Source organism: Triticum urartu, chromosome 7 (genome assembly GCF_003073215.2).
Source record: "Triticum urartu cultivar G1812 chromosome 7, Tu2.1, whole genome shotgun sequence".
NCBI lineage: Eukaryota > Viridiplantae > Streptophyta > Magnoliopsida > Poales > Poaceae > Triticum > Triticum urartu.
The window spans coordinates 65,611,180-65,637,708 of record NC_053028.1 but is presented as its reverse complement, the minus strand read 5'-3'; the positions used below and the strand labels follow the sequence as shown (position 1 = coordinate 65,637,708).

Sequence of the window (26,529 nt, the reverse complement as noted above, 5' to 3'; positions counted from 1 at the left end):
GAGTGCACAGAGGTTGCACCCCCACCGGTCTTGTCGCCACCGGCTCGTGCCTGGCTGACTGGCTGCGGCTGCGACGTGCTTGGCTGCCGTTGAGTGTCGCCGTTGGCGAAGCCGATGAGACTCTGGATGGTAGCCCTCCAGTCGTCGATCTTGTCTGTCGTTGGAGGGTAATCTAGGAGCAGTTGAGCTCGCGCCAAAGCTTCTGCTGCAGTGGCGGGTGGCGGTGGCGAACGGTGCGAGGAGCGGGATATGCTCGGACTTCTAACCATGTTAGAAGGAGCAGTATCCCGTCCAGGCGACCGTGTCTCGCTCGCGCCAGCATGTTGACGTGCATGGTGGTCCTGAGCGCTCCGAGATCCACCAGCTCGATCTTGGTCTAGCAAACGCATGGTACCGTGAGTACCATGACGCTGCCGGTCCCGCGCCTCCTGAGATGGGCGCGGTGCATGTACGGACGCCGAGGTCTTGGAGTGCGCCCAGTCGTTGTGGGAGCCGGCTACGCCGCCGATGGGCAGCGCAGCCTTGTCCTTGGACCTGGCAGCACCGTGAGCTCCCTCGTCGACGCGCGTTCTTCCGCCGGCGCCTGCCCCATCAGCCGTTTGCTCCGGCGATGGTGGGTTCGGCGCGGACGGAGCAGCCGCCTCCGAAACCTTCTTCTTCGGCGGCATGTCGATGAAGATGATGAAGATCTAGCTCGCGAGAACGCCGGATCTGGTTCACACAACCTCGACGCCCCCTACCTGGAGCGCCAAAGATGCCGGGCTACTGATCCACGGGCACCTATGGGACCGGCGGACCGGGTCCCTTTCGGTTCGGCGGGGGCGGAGATCGTGCAAAGAGCGGATCGAGGCGAAGCACGCGAGCGATTTACCCAGGTTCGGGCCGCACGGATGCGTAAAACCCTACTCCTGCTTTGTGGCTTGTGTTGAGTTCTTGCTCGGGAGCGCGGAGTGCTACAGTACACACCAGCAGCTAACAAGACCGAGCGTGAGTGTTCTCTGAGCTCGCTCCCTCCTCTACGTTGCGCATGGGCCTCCTTTTATATGCTCAAGGGGTCACCGACAGGTGGCAACGGAGGCAAAGGGTAAAAATGGAAAGGTGCTGCGGTAGGTACAGCTACCTGTTACAGTGTATCATACCTAACCCTGACGGCAGGGGACAAGGGTATTAAATGCCCGTCTGTGTCGCCTAAACATTGCAAAAGGGGACCATCAGGGACGCCACCGCTCGCCACGATGGCGATCTTGTCAGCGCCGCTTGCCACCGCGCGCCGCTGGCTGCACAGCCTCCCGCCACGTACGCCTGGAAGGGTCCCAGAGCGACACGTTGGTGGATGTGCTAGAGCGCGGGCACAGGGTGGTGGCTTGCCGCGGCAAGCGCCTTGGCGCGGTTGTTGTCTTGTCGCGTTTGGGAGCTTGTCGCTCACCGGGCCTTGCCGGGGCGCGTGGCGCGTCGCGGCAAGTTCCTTGAGGTGCCTTGGTTGGCCTTCCCGGCAAGCTCCTCTTGCCGGGGCCTTGAGATTCCTTTGTTGGCCTTCCCGGCAAGCTCCTCTTGCCGGGGTCTTGTCTCCTTGACTTGGATACTTTGTTCTTGAATGGCTCCAAAGGAACCACGGAGGACCTTGGCGGTCACCCGGCAAGCCTTGCCGCGGGACGCTGCGACTGCCCGTGCACAAGTTCGGGATACTAGGGTACCCCTACTCTAGTACACCGACAACGTATCATTTTTTTTGAACCTTGAAAACAGTAGGAGAGGCTCCTACTGTGTGAATAAATTAAAGAATCAGTGTGTCAACTATACAAGCATGTTACAAAGCTAAAGCTCCAAGAGGGTGAACCTAGGTATAAGTCCAAAAGAAAATTACAGATTGTCAAGGAAGGAGATAATGAACTCCTTGTGGCTATCCCTCACTCTATGGATGAGGAGAGAGAAATCGGTAGTAAATCTATTCTTCCATGAGGAGATAGTCGGTGCAATACGTCTGAAAACCTTGTTGTTCCTCTCCTTCCAAATGCTCCATGCAGCAACTAGAAAAACCTCCATGAACATTGGCCCATCCCATGTCTGTTTTGCAGTTTCAATCTTGTGGAGTCAGCAGTTGTCCAGCATCCATGAAATAGACAAGATGTTCCAACATTAAGCGCTAAAGGAGCAGTCAAAGATCATGTGATTAATGGTTTCCTCAACATGTGAGTCACATAGTGGACAATCATGATCATCATCTCCCACGTTGTAATGTCTCCTCTTGAGCATATTACCGGTGTTTAGTCTGTCATGCATCAGAAGCCAGCCGGACACTTTTATCTTCATGGTATTCTTCGATTTCCAGAGCCAAGTAAAAGCCTTGTGCGCTCGAGTCTCATGGAAGACAAAGTTGTAAAACTGCTTGGAAGTGTATTCTACGTCTCCCCAAAGATAATGCCAGACATCATGAACAGTGGACATGGGTTGCATGTGTGTGGTGTGAAGTTGTAATGCCTTGATTTCTTCGAAAGCTTGGGGTGATAGCGGTAGGTGGGACGTTTCTTGTAGGCTTTTGCAGGTCAAGAAATCTCGAACCGAGATGTCTTCACAGGTGGCGAAGGAAAAAGCTCTTGGGTATGTATTGATTAGTAAATCATCCAGTCACAAGTCTTTCCAGAATAGAGTAGTCGTGCCATAAACCACATTAACTTTGGTGATCCCTCTGAAGATCGGTGTGAGTTTAAGTATGTCACACCACCAGAACGATCCTTTAGAGTTGGAAGCATGTGGTATTTTTTGATCATAGAGCGTGTCCCAGGTCAGTTGAACCCAAGGTATATCCTTCTTATTATAGAATTTGTGGAGAAACTTGAGTAACAGGGCTTCATTCTGTGTCTTGAGGTCCAGAACACCTAGACCACCACTTTGCTTAGGCATGCAAACCATGCTCCATGCGGCAAGAGAGTTTGAACGTTCGCCCTCATTAGTTTGTTTCCTCCAAAGGCATCTTCTACGGATTTGATCCAGCATCTCCATAAGCTTGGGTGTCAACTTGAGAGTGCACATTGCATATATAAGTAGAGAGGTGACCGTAGAGTTGAGCAAAGATAACTTCCCACCATAAGACATCATGGACATTGTGGAGGTGAGACTTCTTTCAACATGACAGACAAGTGGCATGAGATCATGGATGATGGGTTTAGTGGTACCAAGCAATAATCCCAAGTACGTAAATGGCATTGTCCCAATTGAGCAGCCAAAAATATCAGCGATGACTTTACTTTGCTCCAAGCTCGTGTTGATGGGGATCAAGGTTGATTTGTGAAATTTGATTGTGAGTCCAATGGAGCTTGCATAATCATTCAGGATGGACTTGAGTGTTTGTGCTTGCGTGGCACAAGCAGGGAGGAGAACAATCGTGTCATCGGCGTATTGTATCACTGGATAGTCCATCTGTCCGGGGCACGGGAAAGGCAGACGGAGAAGGTCTTGCCGAAATGCTTTGTTGATTGCCGCCTAAAGTATATCCGCAGCCAGGACAAAAATGAGTGGTGAAAGTGGGTCGCCCTGGCGCACCCCCTTCTTACAGGGAAATGTACGTCCTGGTACCCCATTGAGTAATATGGAAGATTTTCCCGAGGAGAACAGACATCTAATCCAGGAAAGCCAACAGTCGTTGAATCCCATGTTCTTCATAATGTCAAGCATGGCCGTGTGCTCAATGGTGTCGAAGGCCTTAGCAAAGTCGAGCTTTAGCAGCACGATCTCACGCTTTGATTTTTGACAAAGATGTATATATTGGAATTCCCAAGCGAGACAGTCCTGTATAGAGTGACCCTTCATGAAGCCATATTGGTTACGGTGAACCACTTGTAACACAATTTTCTGAAGATGATTTGCGAGAAGCTTGGTGATCATTTTAAGACAGCAGTTAAGTAATGTGATCGGACGGTAATCATTCACTGTTGAAGGCGAGCTGATTTTTGGAATTAGGGTAATGAGGCCTTCATTGATACTTTCTAGGTTGAGGGTGCCTTCATAAAACTGATTGCATAGCTCATACATATCATGTTTGATTATGTGCCAACAAGTCTTGAGGAAAATAATGCTAAAACCATCCGGGCCGGGCGCACGATCACTTGGCATGTCTTTGATCACTGCGTCAACTTCTTCAGGGGTAAATGGCACCATAAGTGAAACAAGGCCAGGAGTGGGTTCAATGAGAGTGGGAAGATCAAACCTCATCTGTGGTGGTGCAGCAGTTCCTAGTCTCTCCTTATAAGCGTTAAAAAGTAGAGATTCTTTGCCATTGTGATCTTCAACACATGTACCATCAGGTGCCAACAGTGAGGAAACATTGTTCTTTCTGAATCTTTCTGTGGCAAGAGATTGGAAAAACTTCGAGTTTTCGTCACCGAATTTGACCCATCTAATGGTGCAACGTTTCTTCCAATACTATTGTTGGTAATCAAGAAGTCGAAGAAGATGCTTCTTAATAATAGTCCTGAAGTTTGTCTCCGGCAACATGAGGTTCCTTTTGTCTTCAATATCATCAAGTTCCTTAAGTGTCTTGTTTTAGTTTGCAATGGCAATGGATAGTTTAGAAATATTCTTACTCCAGATCTTGAGCTCATGCCGCAAGTGTTTAAATTTTCTGCAAAGAGTTGTTGCTGCATTGGTGGACTTTACTGGCTTTGCCCATGCTTTTTGAATGACTTCCATGAAACCCGGGTGTAAAACCCAATATGCTTCAAAGCGGAACAGTTTGGACCTGGGTATTTTGGTTTCAATGGTAGCAACACAAGGTGTATGGTCAGACGTTGGTTTTCCTAGTGGTTTTACCAGGGTATTAGGGTAGGCAGATGTCCAATGGATGGAGGTAAGAAACCAGTCAAGTTGTTCCAATAACGGCTCCTTCTGCATATTGCTCCAAGTGTAGGAGCGTCCTTTGATGGGAATTTCAATAAGATTCTGTTTACGAATGATGTCATTGAAAGTTGCCATATCATTAATGTCACCTCCTGGTTTATTTCTATTATCTGGAGCCCTAATGTAATTGAAGTCCCCAAGAAGTAACCAATCTTCATCAGTAGGAATATGAACATTATAGAGCCAAACAGTGTAATTATTTCGTTCATCCCCCAAACAAGGACCATAAATATTGATTAAAGTCCAGTACTGTGCTGATTGAGTGGACTGAAATTTAATTGTGAGTGCAAATTCTTCGGTAGATACAACTGTGCTAGAAAATAAAGCCGAGTTCCAAATCGTGAGAATACCACCCGAGGCACCAGAAGAGGGGCTGTAAGCAAATTTATCAAAGCATCTTGGACAGCATGACTTAATAAAAGCAAGATCAATGCTAGGCATTTTAGTTTCTTGCAAACAGACGATAGCACAACCACTAGTAGCAATAGCGTTGGAGAGCGCTAATTGTTTCACATCCGAATTTAAACCCTGAACGTTCCAGCAAAGGACATTCCAACTATGCAAAAGAGACATAAAAGCTAAAGCAGCAAATTATGCATAGGATGAAACATCATCCATGCCCACTTCATCTTGACGAGTAGCAGTGTTGCTGGAGATGTTGTCAACGGAGGCCGCCAAAAGAGCTTCTTCAGTCAATTCTTCCACCGGTACCGCATAGCGTTGGGCTCCAATTGCCTGCATGACGGCGAGTGAAGTAGGAGGTGGAACATTGTCTGCGTGAGCTTGATCTGTAGAGGTGCGTAACTGTAAGGGAGCAGCAGCAGGAGTCACTCATGGGAGCACTTTGGAAGTAGTTGCCTTGGTGTCAGATATCTGAGAGGCCTTAAACCCATTATATTTGTTGATTCGAGAACTGCGCCTGACTTCAATCATTGTGATGGGGACCAGTTGCTTATTTCGACATACACGAGTGAGCACAGGAGCTTGGCTAGGTGGGGATGACTGACGAGGTGCAACATCAACCAAGTTATGGTCATCTTGCAGGGCCACTAAGATGCCAGCAGCAGCATGTGAGTCAGCCGGCAGGTTGGTATTTGCAGTAAGGTTCGTTCCATCTTCGACGATCCCATCACTGTAGCTATCATCTATAAAACTCGCAGTATCCACTTCAGCCCCTGAAGGCATGATAGATTCAGAGCCGTGAGTCTCACCAATCTCAGTTATGACCACAGAGGATGGTGTTGTAGTGGTGTTAGTTGTTGTCTGAATAATAAGATTAGCATCATCCACAGACACGGCCATAGGAGCGTGATTGATAGTCATGGTAGCATCACTGTGAAAACCGTAGGCATTCCTCCAAGGTCCATAACTATTGACAGCTTGCCTGATAGACTGAGAGAGGCCTTGAAGAATAATGCTCCTGTATAAAGGAGTAGCCAAATCAACAGTAGAGACCGCATTGCCATGCAACGAGAGGGAAATCTACAGGTTGTCATTGGAGATATCAACAAAGACATGCAAGGTACTCGGGCTGGGCGTAGACTCAACCACACCAGGTGGAACAAGCTATAAGGTACCAGGTTCAGACAAAGGAGCAAAGGACCCAGAGCTGTTATGTTCAGAGCCAGAATCAGCCCAGACTGTCGCCAAGCTGTCAGATAAATTGTCATCCGGAGCCACACCAAACTGAACCTGAAGACCCTCATTGGCGAGCCAGGCCTGATAGTTAACCAGGGCCGGGGGCGCCAGAGGTGGCGGAGGGACTGGCCAGGGCATCCATTGCGTAGGCTGGTGATCATGATTCTGCCCATTGTGCTGAGCTGGAGCATTTCCTGCGCCATTCTGCGCAAACCAGTTTGCAAGCTGTTGTTGATATATCTGCTCGGCATTCAATACATCTCCAAACATGGGGTGCGGATTACCATTCTCAGGTGGCGGCTCCTCATCAACAGGCGGAACATCTGGAATATGAGCATTCCAGTCCTGTCCTCTCAGGATATGAACAGAGTAGGTCCAGCAATCCCTATCCCCGCCAAGCTGCCTCATGACCATGCTCTTTGGGATCAGGTGCATATGAATGATCTGAACTTTAATAAGAACAAATCTATGATCCATGCGAGGATTATTCCAAGTGACCAAACGTCCAAATCCATCAACCGAGCGTTGCAGATAAAAATCAGTTTGATAATCTTCAGGAAAGCCAATGTACATAAGCCAAACTTGTGGGCCATAAGAAGTTCTACGCATGTTAAGTGCAGCATTGTGGCGGACAAATGAGATCACAACTTCTTCTTCATCAAGCTCAAAAGGTGGTATTGACTACAGTATCTCTAATGAATGATTCCGCAAAAGCAAACATAACGATACCCAATGGATGGTCTGAAACCTCAATAGGTGGCAACTCCGCCTCATGCAGTAGACCAGTGATCTGGTTCCTCATATCCTCCCGGAGCTGGATGGGGATGTACCTGCTGGTTTCGGCGATGGCAAGATGGTTGTTGGTGAGCGGCGGGATGGGATTGACTGTCATATCCCCCTGCACCTTGCGATCCGGCGGGCCAGGCTCGATCGACCAGCCACCGGGGAGGACAAGGAGGGGGTTCATCAGAAAGTTGGCCATGGTGCTGGTGGGCGGCGTAGCGGTGGGGTTAGGGACGATGAGCGAGGCAGCGCGTGGCGGAGCGGCTATGGGCGGAGCAGAGGAGGTATCTGTTCCTGCTTTGGGAAGTGGAGCGCGCGAATGCGAAGCGGTAGGGATAGTAATGCCCTTAGGCACCCATTGCCATTTGCGGGCCCACTTTTGCCAGAGGCAGGATGCATCCACATGTCCATAATGCCCACAATAGCTGCATCTGACGGTGGTCTTTGGCCTGTGCTGTTTTCGTCTTTGTTGGCAGTCAACAGCAGTCAAGGGATCTGATTGATTGTTGGATGGTAAGAGATCCTTACATGCCCCCGTCTCATTATTCTTACCCAAAGTGTTGACACAAGCTTCCCATTTGTGACCAGGGTGAGAACATTTAAGGCAGATTATATTGTTCTGGCAAGTAAGCTTATTATGACCCCATTGAAGACGTTTTGCGCACAGGGCACCCCAAAATTTCGCCAAGGTAATAATTTCATCCAAATCATATCCCGCATGTTGAAGATCCTGTTGATGAATGTGAGAAAGAATTGGGGGCCATGTTGTAGCTGGGGGAGCATACCTTAGCACAGAAGTCAGGAAACAAAGAGTAGGTGACGGATACCAGGCTTTGATCGGAAAATGGAAAGAACCAACCGTAATACCTTCCTCGTTAAAGTCCTTGTCATTAATGCCAATAATCCCCTGATCGTTGATTCCTTTCATCTTGATTGATTCCTGTAATGACGGCTGACAATAATCACGGGACAAATCAGGCATTGGTTGCGTCTGGTTTGAATTTTGAGCCTTTGAGTAAGACGTATCATTACCCAAGAAGACGTCCTCTAATCGGTTTTTGCAAAATTTTAGTTATGTGGTTAACCATTTTTAGCAAATAATGTTAGCCACCTACGTCCACAAAATAGGCGACGATTCTTGATAATAGATTAAGTTTCGGGGTGTGTGAAACAAGAGACTTAATTAAAAATCTCTAGCCCCACACTAAACTTCGCCAATTCGAATGACCCCCTAGAAGATCATCCATCTTTGGCACCCTCTTGTGTATGCGACAGTTCACTATTCTCAACTATGGTGAAGCCCAAGGAACTGTTAGCAGATCATTGACAACCAGAGCTGATCGATTGCCAGAACCTTGTAAGAAGCGATGCCGTCGATGAATTGAACCGAAGCAACACTCGAGGGAAGCATAACAAGAACATCAACCCTCACAATCACATGTGCATCTACTCATAAAACCGCTCTGATACCACTGTTGGGAAACGTAGTAGAAAACAAAAAATTCCACGCCTACGATCAACCAAGATCAATATGAAGATACATAACGGGTTGGAATCATGATCGTTACCGTCACCGAGTTGCAGCAGAAGAAGAATGTGCCGGTGTAGATCTTACTTGGAGTCCCTTGAACCATAGATGAATGATCCCTCATACCGCCCACGAATAGTCTCCCTCGAACCAAAGACCGAAAGCACGGCCTCTCTACTTGGTTGCAAGCATGCAGCCTTCACGATCCAGCAGCGCTTCACCGTCCAGAGCGTCACCGTCGCCAGAGAATTCGAGGGAGGAGATTAGAACCATATTGTACTTCTAATTATGAGGACAAGAGGATTAGCCGTGCTCTAATTAGTCAACTAGAACCAACTAGAACATGAACTAGAAGAACTAGAGGAGGCTCGAAAAATTGTGTGTAGAAAAGGGCCAATACCTCAAGTATATATAGGTTAGGAGAAGAGGAGGGTGAGCCACGAGAGGGACGGAAAGTCCCCTCCCTTGGCCGGCCAAGGAGGAGGAGTACTCCACTTCCAATTCGGCCTCCCTCTCCCCTTTCCATGGGGAGAAGGGGGCCTCCCCTATTGGGCCCGAGTGGCCCAAGTGGTCTTCCACCACTTGGCCTTTTAAGACATGTTGATATTTAAATTAAATATAAAATTTTCTAAATACCTCTAGAGCGTTTCATGTATATTTTAACACCTCTGGAAACATTTTCCACATATACAATTTATCGGTAATACCCAGTATTACCAGATATTCTCCCCAACCCTTCCGGTGACCCTGAAACGCTTCCAGATCCTCTCCAAACTATTCTGAATATTCATGAAACAATTCCACAAATATATTCGCATGACTCCCATCCTACTAACACTCATTAGATCATTATTGCCTTAAGCTTGTGAACCAGTAGGTTCATAACTCATATACATGAAAGAAACTGTTCGTTCAATGACCGGCAGGGGGACCGTGGATGTCCATATTGGTACCTATGAGCAGACGAATGATATTCGAGTGGACCTTTGGTTATCATGTGATGTTCACTTTGCTTTGTGATACTTCAAAAAACTTGAGATGCATCGGTATCCTCTCGAGTCATCACTATGCTCGCTATACCGGAATCCTCACTACCAGTTTTGTTCTTCTTTCTTGTTATTGTGTTCCGGCATCCCCGTGACGAGGTCACATGTGTTTGGCTAGACAATGATTGATGTCGTCACACCGAGAGGGCCCTGAATATATCTCCATCGTCGGAGGAGAAAATCCCACTCTTGAGCCACCATCCACTTGTCAAACTTTCTGATGAACCTATAAGTTGTCGTTATGATCACCGTGTTACACATGACATTAGAGAAACCCCAACGCCCATCGTACAGTAAGAATTGACAACGATACTCTCATGGTCTAAGGAGAAACATCACATGTTAACACTCTCTGTTATTACAATTGAATGCAGATGATATTAATTCAATTCACAACAAACAAATTTGGGTCGATTCAATATGATCACATGTCAAAACCTCAAAGTTGTTTTAGGACTATCGTTTAACACTTTAAACGATATCCTAAGATCCGGAAAAAGTAATCACCAACAACACTTGAGCTAACCATAGAGGCAAGACTAGGAACATTTTATTTAATCGTTTATTGTTCCACACATGCATATGAGTCTTCCACAGAATCGCATATCCTAGGATCATAGAAGTTATAGCATAGAATATAAATGCTATAATTATGAATATGTAAACATAATAATACAAATATTATTGCATATGGGGCATATTTCCAACAATGGATGAATGAGATGAGTTCTGTGTTGACGGAGGCGACGGCTATGGTTGAGTATGATATATATGCAGCCTCCCTAGCCTCCTCTCTTGATAGGATTTATCCAAGGGCTCAAGATGAGCCTTATCCTCCCCTAGTCTCTTCTTTACGATCCAAGGATCTCATGGGATCGAACAGGGACAAAAACCAGTGAAGAATCTCGTCTTGAAGGGCAACATTCGGAGTTTCCTACATGTCAAACGACCGCCAAAACGATCACGCGTGCTTGCATGGAAGTCCGTCTTTTGGTCGAACCTTCTCTGGTAAAATGGTTGCCAATTCTTCATACGAACTCGGAATTTGACATTCTTTGGCTCATTGGATCCGTATGAACGACGCTAATCCATTTCTGGTCTTAGATATTGATTTGGAGAACTTTGTAAAAAAATGACTTTTCCAACCTTTGAAATGGCCAAGTCTGACACTTGGCTGACTCTGTATCGAACCCATCATTGGTCCTTTCATCGTGCTTGGTCCTAGGCTGCTCTGAAACACCTATAGACACAAGAAAACAAGGAAAACTAATAAAACCCGATAAAGTACTAAATGTGCAATGCTTGCAATGATAAGTGCAAAACCCGGTAATCCTACATAATGGACAACTATTTGGTTCAATGGGACATGATATATGAAGAGAACATGCAACAAATGAATTCTAAAAATGCATTAAATATAGCGCCATCAACCTCCCCATGCTTAAACCTTGCTCGTCCTCGATTAACAAGGTTGACTACCAAAAGCTCAATGCTACCAACTCTAAAGCATAGATTGAACCAAACCCCAAAAGTGTTATCCATGTTTATCATGCAAGCATGCAAAAGTTAACCAGCAAGGGAGTAATACAAGTTATCCTCCTGGTTCCATTGCCATAGAGGTCAAGAAAGAGGGAAATATTTTTTGGATCCCAAATTCCCATTGCCAAAGGTTTAGAGAGAAGGTCAAAATTATGTTATGAACACAACAATGACTATCAAAGACAAAATAAATCTTACATTAGCGATTGCTTCAAAAACACCAATCCGAGGCATACCAGTAGCAAGATCATCTGTTTGCATTATTCAACCACTCAACTACCTATGCAACACTGAGCGCAAGCCTATGCCTCGCACTTAAGAGAACGATAGAAAATGTTTGGGGTTTGAAGAAGTCAAAAAAAAGTCTTGCATCAACGCAGCTAGCCATTAGGCAATGGAGAAGGCCCTATGATCGGTGTCAACACAAGGAGTAGTGATCGACATGCAACTAGGATGCACATAGAGCTGTGAATATATGAAAGCTCTCCTATGGACTAAGTGGGGGTGCATCCAACTTGCTTGCTCATGAAGACCTCAAGCTTTTGAGGATGCTCGTCATTGGAATATATAAGCCAAGTTCTATAATGTAGATTCCCCACTAGTATGAAACATGAAGCTCATGTACGTAATTGTCTACTTTAAAATGCATGAACTGGTCCTACTTTGAAGCACAAGTGTATACTAGGATAATGGTGTCGATCCTTGTCTCTTCCTCTCCTTTTTATTTTCCTTTTTTCTTTTCTTCCCTTTTTTGTTCTTTTTTTTTCTTCCTTTTTTTGTGGCACCTCTGTGGTGCATCTTTAATGCAATCTGGGCGAGCGCCGAAATCACTTCCAAAGTTATTGATTCGGAAGTCTTAGCCTAAGAGCAAGGTTCAACCAATTCTAGTATAGTAAATATTATGTTGAATAGTTGAAAAGACTGAAAACTATGTCAATCAGCAGTTAGCTTGAATCTGGAACTTTCACACTTCACCCATCAACTTATAAATTGGTAGAAGAGACTAGCTGAATTCCATAAAAAATGCTAACCTATATCAGGCTAGGTGCTAATTTACCCCCAATTAAGGCCGGAAAGGGTCCAGACGCTTGCTTTTGGGCTTTGTGGTGAACTCATTTATTGCAACATTCTAATTATGTCACAATACTACAGTCTTGAATTTCATCAAGAACCTAAACCATCAATATGCTTAATAGAAAACACAACTCCGCTTCCATGAAATTAAAAAAATCTACTCTTCGGTATTTAAGTAAGAAGGACATTCTCCAAAATGAAATGATAACCATAAGATATTACCGACTAGAAAAGACATGCAACACATCTATATGGAAGGGACTAGATAGTGAAAGACTGGGATGTGCTCCTCCGGCGATGGAGAGATATTATCTAGGCCCTCCCAGTGTCACGGTATCCATCATCGTCTTCCCAGACATATTGTGATTTGATCATAGGGATCCTGGAACATGGGAAAAAGAAAATGGAACAAAATCGGTAACAAGGAATCTGGCATAGTAAACAAGTTCTTGATTCATGGGGATGCCGATAAATCTCACCTCAGATTTTGCAAACATATGCAAAGCAAAAGGTATAGCACACAATAACTACAGGTTCACTTGAATATCATTTGTGTGGGTATATGGGTTAATATTGATGTCCATGGTTCCACTATTGATCAATGATCAGACGTAGTTTGATTGCTTGTATCTGCGTTGGTAATTCCCCGAAGAGGAGAGGATGATGCAGCACAACAAAGGTAAGTATTTACCTCAGTTATGAAACGAAGGTTATCAATCCAGTAGGAGAGCCCAGCAACATTATGTAAACAACACCTGCACACAAACAACAAAAACTTGCAACCCAACGCGCAAGAGGGGTTGTCAATCCCTCCTCATTATTGAGATAGATTAAATTGTATGAGATTTGATAAATAGATCTAACTAAAACACAAAATAAAATAGATAAAGAAAAAGTTCAGCAAGGTATTTTTGGTTTTAATATGATAGGAAATAGACCCGGGGGGCATAGATTTCACTAGAGGCTTCTCTCGAGAAAATAGCGTACGGTGGGTAGACAAATTACTGTTGGGCAATTGACAGAAAAGCAAATAATTACGATGATATCCAAGGCAATAATCATGTATATATGTATCACGTCCAATATTAGTAGACCAACTCCTGCCTGCATCTACTACTATTACTCCACACATCGACCGCTATCCAGCATATATCTAGTGTATTAAGTTCATGGAAAAATGGAGTAATGCAATAAGAATGACATGGTGTAGACATGATCTATTCATGTAGGAATAGAACCCATCTTGTTACCCTTAATAGCAATGATACATGCGTGTCATGTCTCTTTCTGTCACTGAGATTGAGCACTGTAAGATCGAACCCATCACAAAGCACCTCTTCCGATGGCAAGAAAAATCAATCTAGTTGGACAAAACAAACCAAAGTTTCGGAGAAGAAATACGAGGCTATAAAGATCATGCATAAAAGAGTTCAGCAAAGACTCAAATAATATTCATGGATAGATCTGATCATAAACTCACAATTCATCAGATCCCAACAAACACACTGCAAAAAGTCATTACATCAAATAGATCTCCAAGAACATCGAGGAGAACATTGTATTGAAGATCAAAAAGAGAGAAGAAGCCATCTAGCTACTACCTACGTACCTGTAGGTCTGTGGTAAACTACTCACGCATCATTGGAGGGGCAAGGGTGATGATGAAGAACACCTCCGTGATCGTTGACCCCTCCGGCAGAGTGCCGGAAGAGGCCTCTAGATTGGATCTCGAGGTTTTGGAATTTGCGGCGGCTGGAATTGTGTTTCGTCGACTCCCCTAGGGTTTTTGGGATTTTAGAGTATTTATAGAGGTGGATGGAGGTGGAGAAGCTTCCCGTGGTGCCCACTACCCACTAGGGTGCGGCTGGGCCTTCTGGCACACCATGGTGCCTAGTGGGCCCCACGGGCCTCCTCCCGTGCACTTCTTTGGCTCCCAGTGTGTCTTCTGTCTAGAAAAGAAAACTCCAAAAAGTTTCGTGGCATTTGGACTTCGTTTGGTATTGATATTCTGCAAAGTAAAAAATAAGCAGAAAACAACAACTGGCACTGGGCATTATGTCAATAGGTTAGTCCCAAAAAATGATATAAAGTTGCTAGTAAATGAGTATAAAACATCCAAGATTGATACTTTAATAGCATGGAACAATCAAAAACTATAGATACATTGGAGATGTATCATAGTTACGGTCATGTCTATACTTCAACGAACCTATAGGGTCACACATTTAAGGGCCATCAATCTGCTGAGTACTAGGAAAAGTTTCGAAGTGCGTCCAGAATTTCTTGGAGGGTTCTGGAATGGTTTCGGGGCCTCTAGGAATTTTTTGTGAGGCACCAAGGGGTAACGCACACAAAGGACCAAGTGTTGGGAGGGGATTTCCCCATTGGGAGACAACCTTCCCAATTTCTGAGATGTGTTGGAGGGGCACATGCTTTGGGGGACAGCCCTCCCTTTTGTGTGGAAAGTGTTGGGAAGCCCCCTCCCTTTGAGGGAAGCCCCCTCCATGTTGTGCGGCTAGAGGGGGTGCACTTGGGGCGACCCACCTTTTTGTGGGGCAATGTTTGGTAGTCCCCCTTTGGGGACATCCCCTCCCCTTTTTGTGGGACATAGTTGGTGGGGGTACCCCCTTGTTGGGATGCCTCCTACCACCCCACCCTCCCCTCTCCATATATAAATAGAGGAGGAGGGAAACCACAATTGACACACAAGTTTCATACTTGAGCTCTCACATTTTGGCACGGAATGATCTTCCTATTCTCCCTCTCGCTCTCCAAAAAATAGTTTCGTAGTGCCGCAAGGCTGCCTAGTCTCTGGCGGCGTTAGTTCTAGGAGGCGAAGCATTGCTAGGTTGGTGATATTATTATGTGTGTGACCCGGTAGAGAGATCGTACATTCCTTCTTCTGTTCGAGGGAGGAATTTTTTTTGTGGTTGGGAGGTTGTAAAATCCTAGTCGCGGGAATCTACACTGACGATAATCACCACCTGTTCTTCCACTATGCTCCAAGTTGGTAAAAATCAGATCTAACCTTCTATGCATTTTCATAGTGGTCCTGGCCTGGTTCGCAGGACATTTTTTGTTTTCTGCCATGTTACCCTACAAATTACGAACAGATGACTAGATTTCATAGTCTTGCAAGTCCGGACCAAACTAGAGTTCAATTCTGCTAAGAACACATATATAATGAAAATTCCAAATCAAACTAGAGTTCAATCATACTGCAGTATATTTATAATGTAATGGCACTAGCCTTAGTACTGCTAGTACCACATTCATGAACAAGTTCAACGTTATTTGCCACCCGCCGCTTGTTGATGCCACCAGGAGCACAACCCGTTGTCCCCCAAAGATCCACCGTGGGTATAAAAATAAAACAATGTTAGAAAGGAAAAACTTAAAGATTGCACGCATAGCTAAACCTATCCTGGTATTGGGGACATAGTTGTTTAAGCTACTAGCTATACAGAGGAAATTCATCATCTCTGGTTCTAACTTAGGAAAATTATCATCTATGGGTCTAAGTTAGGAGATTAAAACTTAGCTCAATTGGCACAAATACCTGTTCAAGTGGATGGCAAGGCGACTGCTGAAGGTGGAGTAGAGTCCCGTGGTGGTGGGGGAATTCTCGGTGGCATTATCCCCACGACACATCCCCATCGGGCTCTCTGAATCATGATTGGAGATTTCACCTCTTCCAATGCCCATTCGAGGACCAATTCCGGTCTACTCCGAGTCGGCATCCGAGAGCGCTCTTCGTTTGTGGTCTCTGAGAAGATGACGTCTGCTACATTCCTCAATCCTCTATCCACACACCTTTTGTGCATCGATACGTCCACCTGAAAGCCAGGGTTATCTCGTGCGATAGCCTCCTTCTCCATCAACTCCTGCATGCACTTCATCCAGCATAATACCACGTCGTCAATCCTTTTTGCCCGCACTAGCCACATCCTCCGTCGCTGCCTCTCCAATTCGTCTGGCGCCATCGATCGAGGAGGCCCCTGAGGCTCCTTTCGCAGGCCTCAGAACAACGAGGGCAGGGCTAGAGTGGAGGATGATGGTGTGGTATGGGAGGCCTAACGATGACTAGGAGCTATGGAATCCCTGTAAAAAAAGTACATTAGTACAAAAAAAATGTCGGAAACTATTGATCTATATTTGACACCTCCTTGCTACTACATTAGTACCTAAAAATCAACAGTGGGTCTTCTAGACAACATTTGAGAACATGATATTTTACATACTAGCTTATCCAATTTTAACATTTGAGAACATCTCATCTCACGGAGAGAAGAGGCTGACGGCTTAAAAAGGTTAAAAATCAATGAAAAAAATCAGCATGACCTTTCCTAAAACATTAAACATATTGATTGCTAGAAATCCGGCAAACTAGAAATTAATCAGTGTTTCATCAAAATGTTGGCACTCATTCTTGAATCCTTGCAAATTTTGAAAGTGGAAGAATTGGAGGTTGTGGTATTAAATTGCTTTCAATTCCATTTCAGCCAAGAAACTGTAATGGACATGAATACGAATTTGATTGTTTGGATGTTTACTAAACTCAATCAGGGAATTTTACCGAGGTTTCAATACAGAATCATGTTTGGCACACACAAACAAGAATTTATTATGACTTGACAAAGTTTATTCACCAACACACTATGCATTCATCCAATCTATACATTAGGAGCACACAACAACAATCACCATATCACATATTGCAAAATTCATCATCTCACTTCACAAGAAAAGGCGTGCATCATTAAATTAATACATGGGCATTACACAACAATAGCAATTTACCATCTCATTTTACAAGAAAAGCTTTCACAGTACACCATCATGTCACATAAACCAGAATTTGTTCTCACCTTAAATCTTCCTCGCGGTGATCCAATCTTCAACCAAATCTACATCAGGAAATGAGGGTTAGAAAAAATCTGCCAAACATAATGGACCATAAGAGGAGGTGTGGAAGGGGAAGATAGGAGGTGGCTCGGTGGGGAGGGGGCAAAGGAAGAAGAAGAAAAGGGGATCTGGCAATAGAGGAGAAAGTGGTTTGGTTGGGAAGGGATGGAGGAGGAGGTGGTTCAATGGGGAAGGGGTGGACCAAGAAGTGGTCCGGTGGCATGGGGAGGCGGCGCTAGAGCAGGGTTAAGGGAATTGGATCGGTGGTGGATAGGAAGCTCCATGCCATGGCGGCCCTGGTGGAGGCGAGATCTTGTAATAGAGGTGATGGGGCGCCAAGAGAGTTGGGGAAGGAGATGCAGCGACGAGGATGCTGGTGCCTTCGTAGGAGGACGGGGAGGGGGAGCTCTCACCTAGGGCCGTCGTCGATGTCCTCCCTTGGCCGCCGCCTCTGCTTTCCAGGTCGGGCTGCTGGGAAAGGGGGTTTCCCTCTTACCTAGACGAGCAAGGGGGGTGGGGGAGGGGGAGATTGGAACAAAATGTTTTCTTTTGCAGGTACAAGATTGGGACGAAGCGATTTCAAGTCGTCAAAAGGAGGTAACGTCACACTATGTTGATTTATGCTTTTTTTTATGCTAGATGGATGGCAAAAACAAATATTTCGACGTGAAGTTTCCTATGCAATGATGGTAATTTTATCTATTACATGTTCATATCATTTGGCAAAACATAAATTCTTGCTTTTCTTAGTAGCATGCATGACAAATATTACCTAGTTTCTTCCAATTACTGTGTTTAAATTTGAATGGAAAATGTTTGTTTTGGAATTCGAGTTTTCTATGCACTAGTGGCAATTTCAACCATCACATGTTCATATCCATGGAAAATTAGCAACTATTGCTTCATAACATTCACATGCATGGCAAATGTTAGCTAGTTTCCCATAAACTAGTCCTACTAATCCTATATACATAAGAAGTTGATCCCCACTATCCTATTTATCTCAACATGCACACATGCCACCTCATCAAAGGCCCACCACTACTTGCATGGGAAAAAGTTTTTCATTATTAGTTGATCTCATGCACACCTTTCACCTCACCACACATGTCACCTCATCAAAGGTCCACTCAACATGCAAGAAAAAAAGTTTTTCATTACCTTATGCCACATTCAAAATATTTTCTGACTACACAATAATCAGATACAATATATAATATTTTTTAGCTTTGGTTCATACATTATTAATTCAACTATGGAAGCTTCAACAATCAAATCACTAAAATATACTGCAATTGATTCCCACAGCAACGCGCGGGGTATTCTCTAGTTCTTAAAATTCATGGCAAGTTAACCAAGGGGGCTAGTTATAAAGAATCCACCCTCCCCCATGGCAAATTTCACACACCCACATCATTATTATTATTATATTGTCCATTTCTCATGTTCTGTTTTTTGCCAATCATATATGCACTAACAAAACGGTAAGTATACTCAACTACTTATGGCAAATTTTCCATGTTTCTTTCTTTTCTTTTCCCATGAACACCAGCTTGGTCAAACCGCCCACACTGCTCGATACATTAAATAGATTCATGAAACGTCTTCTCTTTACCTAAATGGAAAACCATGAATATTTCACCTGTATGTTGAAGATATTTAGAACATAACAATTCCAAGTTTTAACTAATGAAACCACCAGTTCTCAACTCATCGTTGTCCCAAACCTCTTGCTCACTCTATGGGGAAAAAAAAGATCTTCTTAATTATGAGGATATCAGTACTTCTACCTGAACAAATCAACACCTGGTCTAGAAGAAGAGGAAGGTTTGTTTCAAGTACACATGATGCATGTGGTAGTGCTTCGCGTTGTACAACAGGTCGACAAACAACATGATGAGACCGCCCAAATCAATTCATGAGAAAAATCCAAAATTGGATTATCTATTAACTATGCAAGGACAGGGGAAGGGAGGCCCCAGCCTTGATTGCTGAAAATTATGCATCAAGAAACAAGAGAGCAATTAGACCTCAAACTCGAAATAAGTGTCATCCCTAACTCAACCCATAATCACACAACACACACCATCCCCACAAATATCCTCTGAACTGGACAAATTATCTCAAGCAAGTACAACATCATAAAATAAACCTAAAACCTAAACCTTAAATGAAAAAAAATGCATAAATACTAAGTGGACATCTCTTTCCCTTCCCTATATAAGTCTAATAGTGGCACTCTATATCAGAGGAATGTAATTGGACTTTATATCTAAACAAATAGGGAAACTTCAGCTGAGATTGCTTTATATCTAAAACAAAGCTACAAACATATTTCCCCCTAATATATGGGCAGTTATCTTCACTTACCATTTGCACAAAAATCATTAAATACTCCTGTCAACCTGTAACGCATATTCCGCTCCAGATTGGGCTAGCAAAACAAGAACAACAAAAAAGCACTAAAATTTGATTCAAGACATGTAAACTTCACACGAATCGAAACACACAAATTCAACATTGATTTCTGATGCATCTCAATGGAATTTTGAAACCTGTATAGTACATGGTGTTGACGACGCTCCTCTTTATTTCACTATACACAAACCTGTTATCTCAGAGCTCACAACTCACTAACCATGATCTTCAGCAACAAGACCCAAAAAAGGCGTACAATTACAACATATATTTTCTTGACCGACCGGCGAAGAACCCATCCATTTGAATGATTGTCTATGCGATTTGGCTCACCAAGAGACCTACAGCAAGATCCCCTGTTCGACAGATATGTCCAACGCTATATTCTTTCGGGTATTCAAAACTCTCTCCTTCGACGCTTGAAACCAGCAGATGCAGTGAAGTGGTCCTGGGAGCTCTGCAGGGAGGGTGCTTCAGGGACGAACATGGCGCCGTCATACACAGGGTAATGCAAGTTCCCTTGCCAGCATAGACCCGAGGCTGTTGGTGGGGAGGGAACCTCGGGCACCACCCATGGATCCTCAGCATCTAATCCAGGTACCTGGCCTAGCAGGTCTTCTGCAAACAGGCCTTCAGCTAGACGGCACTGTGGAGATCCCCCAGCACTCCCCAGCTTAGCATTGTCACCCTGTAGCACAAAGGAGAAAAGAGATTAGAACTGATGTGTAGACACACACCACTGTGTTGTGAATAGTATTTAATACTTTGCATTAAAAGCAAGTTTCGTTGCAAGTGAATTAAGCATAAATGCAAATGATATGGAACCTGGAACCAGATTTTACAGAAGTGTAATTGGCCTCAAGCCATGAACTATTCTGAACCGCACAAGACTCCTGACAACTTCGTGATTGATTGTTAAAAGGTTAGTCACAGTGAGTAACTGTGTCATGACCACTGTAGTAATTATGATGGCCAGTAACAACTAACAAGCTTACATCTTTAAGGAAAAATGAAGACTACATTACAAAATAAAATAAGAAAAAAAAGGGCAGATATCGCTTCCACAGTTTTTGATAGCCTGGGTAATGTTCAACCAATTCTAGTACAGTAAACATTATGTTGAACAGTTGAAAAGTCTGAAAACCAAATCAATCAGCAGTTAGCTTGAATCTGGAACTTTCACAGTTCACCCATCAGCTATATAAATTGATAGAAGAAATAACTAGCTGAATTCCACAAAAATGCAGACCTATATCAGGCTCGGTGCTAATTTACCCCAAATAAAGGCTGGAAAGGTTCCATACACTTGCTTCTGGGCTCTGGGGTGAACTCATTTACAGCAACAGTCTAATCATATCACGATATTAAGGTGCTGAATTTCACCGAGAACCTAAACCATTAATATGTTTTTTAGAAAGCACAACTCTTCTGCCATGAAAGAGAAAAATTCTACTCTTCAATATATAAAGTAAAAGGAGATTCTCCAAAAAAAAATTGATAGGTATAAGATATTACTGAGAACTAGAAAAGACATGCAACGCATCTATATAAGGATTACCTTGGAAGAACCATGCTCAGTGAAGCCAAAGTTTGGGCCATATTCTAAGTTACTGAAGAATTCATCCACAGGCCAATCAGGTAAACTGTCTGACCCATTGCCGCCTGAGAATGGTAAGTTGTAAGCCCGGCCACTATCTCTGTTCATTTGGTTGGATAAAGCTGTGGTGGTCTGATTAGAGAGCAGAAGTTTTGAATTTCCATCTGACAGGTACTTAGGTGGAGGCTCTGCCAATCTAAGTGCACTGTTGTCCATAGTCCAATTGGTCATTCCTGTCTTGGTATTTGGAGCAGAAATCTGCCTTGAATAATCTCCACTGATTGCATTTTGGCTGGGAATAGATGCACTGTTTTCACCTGAAAATAGGGCTGTAGGATTTTTCTTTGGCAAGTGTTTCCGTAGTGAATCCACTGATCCACCTGAAGTGTTAACGTGCTTGTCAGCAACAGGTGGAACAGGATCGGCAGGATCGAGGCCAACTTGAACTCCTGTCAGCAGGAACCTTTGATGTGCTGAAACAAAGGAATTCACTGTGTGTATAGCAACATCACAATCTCTACAAAGTAGAGCACGGTCCTCCAGGCAGAAGAAGTATCCAGAAGCCTCCTGCAATGAAAAATAGAGGTTCAGATCAGCAAAACTAAGGATAAATATCAGAAATGACTTGCAACAGGAATCACAGTACAAAGAACATTATGTGGGTACAGTGTTCCAGTAACTGGGGCACTAGTTGTGCCTTTGAGCTTGGGCCTTGCACTATGACCCAGTCAACTGAGTAGCAAAATACATAATTCAGCGAGACAAGATCCACATCGAGGCTATCCAGCCTGGTATGAAAGCCCAAATAAATATATAGTGCGATACAGTTAGCCCTGTATCTATGACAATGTAAGATTTAGATCCAACGAACAATTGACCTACTATTGTAGATTATGTCCAGCTAAGCATACTAGGATTTGTTAGCATAGGTCTTACTGTCCCGTATCACAACAAATGCAAAAACATTTCGCAAAGGTATTTTTGGTGACATAAATAAATATTACATTTTTTAAAACTTCGCCGGCGACTGTTTGTGTGAGAAACTAAGCTTGCCATCTTAAAAGCAAGGTTTACTTCTTCTACTGGTGACATATTGGCTGCTGTTGAATAAGAGACTAGAGGAAAGCTTGTCCAAGTTCACTACAAAGCCTATTCAAGTTGAATGGTTTCATTTAAACTAACTGATCTTGTACTCTAAATTGGCCTGAAATAAACATGTCCAGAGAAGCTCTTCTTATGTTGCTAGTTTCATGTGTGGTCTTTTGTATGCAACTCTTCAACCAACTGAAATTTTGATTCTAAATGTTAGTCCAGTTATAGTGATATTCCGAACATTGTAGCCTTACAAAGCAATCACTGATCTTTACTTTCTTCATAGGGCAATATCAGTTTAAATGCTTAGGCACTACAATTTAGGCATAGATAGAAAACAAACTGACACTGCATGTGCTGATGTGCATGAACATGCTCCAAATGTTAGCGCAGTTATAGTGATATTCCAAACATTCAAGCCTTACAAAGCAATGATTGCTCTGTATTTTCTTTCATAGGGGAACATCAGTTTAAATGCTTAGACGCCAAATTTAGGCAAAGATAGAAGACAAACTGACACTGCATGTGCATGAACATGCTCTAAATGTTAGCCAGTTCTAGTGCTTATTGGGTTGGGCAACCGTCACGTGAAATCGATGCCGATATTCCAAACATTCTAGCCTTACAAAGCAATGATTGATCTGTATTTTCTTTCATAGGGGAACATCAGTTTAAATGCTTAGATGCCACAATTTAGGCAAAGATAGAAAACGAACTGACACTGCATGTGCATGCACATGCTCAGCAACCAGCCAGCAAGATGAAGCATGCATGCATGACTGCCATACTTGAGGCCATGCCAGGACAGCATGATCAACTGTAAGCAAAAAACAAAAAAAATTGTGGCATTTACCATACTGGTTTTGAACAGGTGAAGCACACTTTATGAAAGTGGTGAGGTATGAACTGTAGAATGGCAAACATTGCTACACTCATTTTCCATACTGGTCTGGAGTGAGAGGTATGAATTTAGAACCAAAAATATAGCTGTGTTCAAATTCGTAATTTACCAAAAGCAAGTGTGAGCACTGATCTTTCCCCCTTGAACATGGACAAAATTTGTCAGTAACTCGGTAACAAAAATTAAGTCATGAGTTCATTAATCCGCATTTCCAAAAGCAACAGCATTCACCTTAGGTTCCTTTCAGAACCAGGGGTGATGTATTTGGATTTGACAAATTACTTACCCTTTAGAAATAAAATTAGTACCCTGAGAAGGAGTTAGCAGTATTCTTATAATATGTCAACATAAGGAATAACAAACCCCCTTTTGCAGAACTGCAAACAACTACCTTGAAGAACGATGCGAATATTATAGCTTCAATTTTGTTGTGAATACTATCTGCTTAGCTTATGGGTTAACCAACCAAGTCAAGGTGGACCACTCGAGATAAGGAGAACACTGCACATGGGTTTTACATAAGAACGCTCCTCCCTCCTCATGGCACCATGTGGGGCTGTGGGTGGCCATATTAAGAAACTCTACTCTGTTATATGAATAACGATGTGGAGAAATACCAAGCATGAAAGAAGGAAGGGTTCATATAAGGGACCAGAGAGCAATTCAATAATACCGATATGGTGGGACAATTTGGTAGGATGAAATGGAGTGGATAATTAATTGGTTTGCAGGGCAATCGCATGACAACCGAGGATAAGGACGCCCTAAGGATGCTTAGACACCACAATTTAGGCAAAGATACAAAACAAATTAACACTGCATGTGCATGCGCATGCGCATGCTCAGCAACCAGCAAGCAAGATGAAGAATGCACGCATGTCTGTCACACTTGAGGCCATGCCAGGACAGCATGATCCACTGTAAACATTTTTTTGGCATTTATCATATTGGTTTGGAATGGATGAAGTATGCACTTTATGAAACTGGTGATGTATGAACTGTAGAACAGCAAACATTGTTACACTACTTTTCCGTACTGGTCTGGAATGAGAGGTATGAATTTAGAACCAAAAATGTTGCTGTGTTGCTAAGTCGCTGTATTCAAATTCGTAATTTACCAAAAGCAAGTGTGAGCACTGACCTTTCCCCCTTGAACATGGACACAACTTTTGAGTGACCCAGTAACAAAAATTAATTCATGAGTTCATTTTCAGAAGCAACAGCATCCACCTAAGGTTCGTTTCAGAACCAGGGGTGATGCATTTGGATTAGATAAACTACATATCCCTATAATAAAATTAGTCCCCTGACAAGAAGTTAGCAGTATTCTCATAATGTGTCAACATTAGGAGGAATAACTAGCTTCAAGCAAGATGTGAATATTATAGCTTGAATTTTGGTGTGAATGCTATCTGCTTAGCTTATGGGTTAACCTAGTCAAGGTGGACCAGTCGAGATAAGACAAGCACTGCACATGGGCTTTACTTGAGAACGCGCCTCCCTCCTCGTGGCATCACGTGGGACAGTGGGTGGCCATATTAAGAAACCCCTACTCTGTTATACGAATAACGATGTGCAGCAATACCAAGCCTCAAAGAAGGTGTCATGATTCGGAATTTCGGAGTGCATAGGGACTAGAGAGCAAAGCAATTCGATAATACCGATACGGTGGGACAATTTGGGCGGATGAAATGGAGTGGACAATTAATTTGTTTGCAGCGCAATCGCATGGCAACCGAGGATAAGGCCTGCCTAAGGATGCGCAGAGAATGAAGACGTCAAGCACAACATGGCTGGTACTGAGATCATTTAGCGCATCATCTTAACCCTGACTCCCTAACTCCCTGAGGATCATCGCTGAATAAACAATTCTTCCCCACCAAGAGCTCACATCCGAAACTAAGTACTGTAGCGCTCTCTCAGCTACCGAAATAAGACAACGCCTCTCCAGGAACGTACAGGAACTCATCGATTGCGCGGCCCGCCCCAATCGAGACAGGCAGGGTCGGCGGAGGGATGGCTGACCTGGCAGATGTCGCACTTGGGCGGCGCGGCGGCGTCGGGGAGGAGCGGCACGCGCTGGTGCTTGCCGGCGAGCCTGTTGGCGGCGTGCACCTCCTCGTCGCAGGCGGCGCAGAGCGCGGCCTCGTCGGCGCAGCAGAGCACCCGCGCCTCCGCGGCGCCGCACGCGTTGCACTGGATCTTCATCGCCCTCTGCTCCGCTCTGCTCTGTTCTCCCTCGCTCGCCCGCTGCCTCGGGAAAGGGGAGGGGGGAGGGGGCGGGTGCGGGTCGGGGTGGGGGAGGAAGGAAGAGGGCCGGAGGATACGGTTCGGTGGCGATGTGAGATGCGATTGGATCTCGCCTCGCCCCGCACGCGGGCTGGCTTTTAACCGGGGCCAAGTGATTAGCGGCGAGAATTAGTGAGTGGTGCGGTGTCGATGGCGGGCGGGCGGGTGGTGGTGGATTAGTTAGTGAGCCGGGCGAGTGGTACTTTTAGATTACTTGGGAGAGGAGAGGACGAAACGGTGGTCACTGGTCAAGTAGGGGGAGGCAGCGGAAGCGAGGGAGGGGGCGTGGAAGATAAGCGGGGGCCGGCGGACGCGTGGGCGTGTCGGCAATGCGCAGGCGTGGCGGCCGACGGGGCCGCCGTGCACGAGCCGAGCCCGGCCGGCGACAAATCTTGCCTTTTTATCGGGGTGCAGGGCATCTTCCCGCCGCAAAATTTCACGTTTTGACCATTTTTCGGTCTAATTTTGGGATCTGACCCGTTTGATTTTTTTTAAATATGACCCTTTCACCTACCGTCAGGGGTCCTAGCGGTAGCCCCCCACACCCTACCGCCGGGTACCTGGCGGTAGGTGACGGGACGGCGCCTCACGGCCGTCAGCCCCAACTGACGTGGAAAAGAGGCCTACCACCACTGACCCTAGCGGTAGGCTCCTGGGGTGGATAAGATTGGAAGGGGGGTGTTGGTCCTCCACACCCACTCATTCAGTACAAGCCCACACCTCACCTCTCCCCCGAGCTCAAGTCACCCCCCTCTCTCTCTTTCTACCACAAGAGCCTCTCAAATCTCTCTCATTTGGTTGACATTTCTCCAGTGGATTCGTAGCA

General features: G+C 44.6%; 1 protein-coding gene across 1 annotated transcript; it reads right to left on the bottom strand.

Annotated features, from left to right (window-relative positions):
* Window positions 1-19,903: 19,903 nt before the first annotated feature.
* Window positions 19,904-25,884, bottom strand: LOC125519851 (B-box zinc finger protein 22). The gene is made up of 3 exons (XM_048684629.1): window positions 25,440-25,884; window positions 21,383-21,988; window positions 19,904-20,512 (listed from the first exon to the last, which is right to left on the bottom strand). The coding sequence occupies exons 1-3, from the start codon at window positions 25,620-25,622 to the stop codon at window positions 20,222-20,224; spliced, it is 1,080 nt and encodes a 359-aa protein (XP_048540586.1). The 5' UTR covers window positions 25,623-25,884; the 3' UTR covers window positions 19,904-20,221.
* Between the last annotated feature and the right edge of the window lie 645 nt (window positions 25,885-26,529).